The sequence below is a fragment of the Engraulis encrasicolus genome, chromosome 24 (genome assembly GCF_034702125.1).
Source record: "Engraulis encrasicolus isolate BLACKSEA-1 chromosome 24, IST_EnEncr_1.0, whole genome shotgun sequence".
Taxonomy (NCBI): Eukaryota; Metazoa; Chordata; class Actinopteri; order Clupeiformes; family Engraulidae; genus Engraulis; species Engraulis encrasicolus.
Window position 1 is genome coordinate 34,426,393 of NC_085880.1, and position 4,258 is coordinate 34,430,650.

At 46.1% G+C, this 4,258-nt stretch overlaps 1 protein-coding gene across 1 annotated transcript in view; it reads left to right on the forward strand.

Annotated features, from left to right (window-relative positions):
• The first annotated feature begins 263 nt into the window (after nucleotides 1–263).
• oit3 (oncoprotein induced transcript 3) overlaps nucleotides 264–4,258 on the forward strand; it is a 20,096-nt gene continuing 16,101 nt past the window's right edge. Inside the window, exons 1-2 of the mRNA XM_063191411.1 lie at nucleotides 264–386; nucleotides 3,722–4,111. Of these exons, the coding sequence (XP_063047481.1) occupies nucleotides 332–386; nucleotides 3,722–4,111 (445 nt within the window). The 5' untranslated portion in view covers nucleotides 264–331. The remainder of the gene's footprint in view (nucleotides 387–3,721; nucleotides 4,112–4,258) is intronic.

Sequence of the window (4,258 nt, forward strand, 5' to 3'; positions counted from 1 at the left end):
TGTGTCATGTACCAGACAGAGAGGGACAAGGTCATGATGAGGGGTCAAGGTGACACAGATGTCCTGCGCTGTGACAAAAGAGAAGACACCACCCCATCCCTGTCCAATGACGCTGAGGACGATGACGATGACAGTCGCTTGATAAGGTGTACTTTTTAAGAAAAACAACAAAAAAAATCAACAAAGAAAAATTACCCAGGTCCCGGGTGGGTGAAAGCTTAGTTTAGCTTGAGTTAGCTCAGGGAGCACACACAGGCATCCAGCCTTCAGAATCTGGCACACGAGAGACCAAAAGAAATTGTGCGTTTTGTCCTGCAGACATCGTTTCAATATGATTCTTTTAATATCCCTACTGCTACAAACTGCCCCACTCACAGATGGCAGAGGTAAGGACAACTTTTAAAATGCTAATGCTTAGGTGGGTTACACAAAGTTTAAGACCTCCTCAAGGATATGATTTTGTGTTTGTGTCCATGACTGTAACATAAGAGGCTTATCTGAGTAAAAGTAGGCGTGCCTAATGTTCTTCTGCAAAAAAACAATCTGTGCTATAAAACAGCTATCAACATTGCATTTTAACACAGTTAAAATGCAGTGTTAATTTAACCCTTAAAGAGTACTCTTGGACTAAAACACTTTAGAAAATGCAAACTCAACTCTGTGTATTGAATTAACACTGTTTTTAAAAAAAAAAAATTATGCAGTTTCTCACTGTATGTCTCGGTATTGCAGTATTGCAATATTGAAAAGCACTTTATCTCTGTGGGGGTCGTTAAAGCATAGGATATGGAATGCAACAACAAGAAACAAATACAAATGAAATAAACTAATCTATCGGAAGCATATAATCATAAAACAAGCTGTGAATCGTATAGCTACTATCCACTATGGCTTTCTATTTTATTAGTATACTGGTACTTTCAGGTTTTACTTTGCTGTTATGTGCTACACAGCTTGAATGATGCAGATATACAGTAGAAGAGGAAATGAGATAGCTTTGTTCTTTTCCCCCCACTGGGATTCTGACGATATACCATTGTGGTTCACTGAACGCATCTTACTGATGTACGTATCAGAGGAATGAAGTTGGCAGAGGTCTACTCAATACAAAATTGCAACTTACATTATGGCTTTGAGGGGCATTGCAAGGTCCCCTGGTGACTGTAGCCAGGTTTTGTCTTGCATCATTCTGATTTCGCAATGGGAGTATTATTATGGTGTTTTCTTTCTGAATCTGACTAAATGAAACAATATCTGTGTAGAGAGAGGAATACAGGTAAGTTACGTCTGTGGGGTAATCACATGAAAATGTTCAGGTCTTCTTGAGGGGTCATAGGGGGGAAGGAGGTCTGTGAGGTAGTGGGGTGCCAGACCATGGAGGGACTTGAAGGTTAGGAGGAGGACTTTGTAGGTAATGCGTGACTTAATGGGGAGCCAGTGAAGCTGCTTGAGTATGGGGGTGATGTGCTGCCAGGGTCTAGTGCCTGTTATGATCCTGGCAGCAGAGTTCTGGACATATTGCAGTCTGTCTAGGGCCTTGTTGGGTAGACCAAGCCGGATGGCATTGCAATAGTCCAGACGAGAGTGAGCGTCTCCGTAACTGTCTTAGAGAGTGAAGGCCTGAGTCTGGAGATGTTTCGGAGATGATAGAATGCCGATTTGGTGACTTTTTTGATGTGGGAGTGAAGTGAAAGTGATGAATCCAAGATGACACCCAGGTTACGTACTTCAGGGGATGGGGTGATGGTGCATCCATCGATGTCCAGGTGGAGATCTCCAACCTTCTTTTGCAGCATTGCTGGTGCCATCACCATGAGCTCAGTTTTATTGCTGTTCAGTTTGAGGAGATTGTGTGTCATCCAGGTTTTGATGTCCTGCAGGCAGTGGACGAGAGAGTTGGGGGGGGGACAGAGGGGTGGGGGGGACAGAGGAGAGGGTTTGGTGCTGATGTATAACTGTGTGTCGTCGGCGTAGCAGTGGAAACTGAGACCATGGGAGCAGATGATACGACCAAGGGGGAGCATGTAGATGGTGAAGAGAAGGGGACTAAGCACCGAACCTTAAAGGACCGAGGCCTACTTCAGAGCACCACGGACCCTCTCTCTTGACCTTATGAAACAGTACCTGTTGAAGAGAGGAAGACATCAGGCACGTCTTCAAACACCCAGCCTTTCCTGTCTATTAGGATGTACTTTGCTGTTCTACTGACGATTCTTAGAGTATAAGTCTCTCTGGCATAGCTGTTGTGGAGCTCATGGACACCTCAAACTCTGTGAATGATAAACGTTTATGCAGAGGTGTCAGAAGTTCAGTTCAGAAAGTAAACAAAAAAAACTGCCACATTTGATACCAGTCGCAGTGAGCACCTTAAAATTAAGGTCTTGGTTACACGTACAGGTATACAGAAATGCAGATATTTACATATAAATATTTACATATAAACACGGCATGTGGATTAAAAAACAGGAGGAGTGACAGCTTTGATGACATTTCCACCACACTTCCCCGGTCATGCTGCTGTTCCCCTGTGTGAGTGCCCATGTGTGCCATCCCTCTGTTGATAGTTCCTATTGAGAGTGACTACTGGGCTCTATCCCTTGCCTCGATGCTAATTACCCCCCCACCCCCAAACACACACACACGCACATACTTCAGGTGAGCAGGTGAGCAGCACGACTGCGGAAACTGTGGTGGGAATCACATCGGAACTCTCTCTCTCTCTCTCGCTCTCTCTCTCTCTCTCTCTCTCGAACACACATGCGCACACACAAACACACACACACACACACACACACACACACACACACACACACACACACACACACAGTCTTGACTGTCTCCATGCCCCCCCCCCCCCCCCCACACACACACACAGCATGAACCCCTTGCCCTCCCATGGTCTGCTCGTTTCTCATGTCCGTCCGTCCGCAGGAGCTGTCCTCCACTACAGTTTAATGTGCTCTCTTAATTAGCTTCAAGAGGGAGCGGAAGCCAGAGCAGGATTAGGAAGGAATGGGTATATTGATTCAGGTCAGCAGGGCCATTTGTTTTTTTTCTGCGTAAGTACCTTTTTTTCCTCCTCAAATCTTCCGAGCCTTGAGCTACAGTGAATCTTTTTTTTATTGTTTCACCCATCCGACAAGTCTTGTCAAAGACACTCTATCTTTTGCCTGTATAAATTCAGTGCCTACCAAACTACCTGTAATTAAGTGGGATTTTTTCTCTTTCTCAAAATTTTACGAGCCTTGAGTCACTGTGAATATCAATGTCTCACCCTACAGAGCGGCCACTGTGTTTGTTGAAGAGTCTCTATTTTCATAGCAGAGGGCTGTTGAGGTCACAATAAGTTGTAGTAATTCACTGGCTTCCACGCAGCCTGTAATTACTGATTAAATACTAAATCAGCTATGTCTTGTTGCAGCTGTGTTGCAGTTCACAATAACTGAATTTATGACCTCTGAAACAAAAGTATTGATCAGAAAATGATCTTACTGTAATGATCATTACAATGTTTGGAACGGTTGAATATGAACTGGTAAAAATGGTGACTGGTAAAAATTGTGAGTGACAGGTAGATTTTAGAATCTACTTGCCATAGTGACTGGTGGGGATTTTTTTTAAAGTTCCGCCCCTTGTGTGTGTGTGTGTGTGTGTGTGTGTGTGTGTGTGTGTGTGTGTGTGTGTGTGTGTGTGTGTTCGCGTCTGCATGTGTGTACTGCAGGTGTGTCCTTCTCAGTCCCAGACCCCTGCTCGGCCTACATCAGCCTGAACGAGCCGTGGCGCAACACCGACTACCACGTCAACAACTCGCGCGGGGTGCCCCTGTGCGACCGCCATGTGTCCGGCGAGTGGTACCGCTTCACGGGCATGGCGGGGGACGCGATGCCCACCTTCTGCGTGGAGGAGAACCACTGTGGCACCCACGCGCCCATCTGGCTCAACGGCAGCCACCCAGTCCCGCAGCAGGGCGTGGTCACCATGCCCGCCTGTGCCAGCTTCAACGGCAACTGCTGCCACTGGACAGCCAACGTGGACGTCAAAGCCTGCCCGGGGGGGTACTACGTCTACCGGCTGCCCAGACCTACTGTCTGCTTCCATGTCTACTGTGGACGTGAGTTAGTGTGGATTTGAGTTAGTGTTCTGATGGTGATGGTGATGGTGATGATGATGATGATGATGATGATGATGATGATGATGATGATGATGATGAAGACGTATGCTGTCTACTGAGGAGGAGGAGGATGATGAGGGTATATGC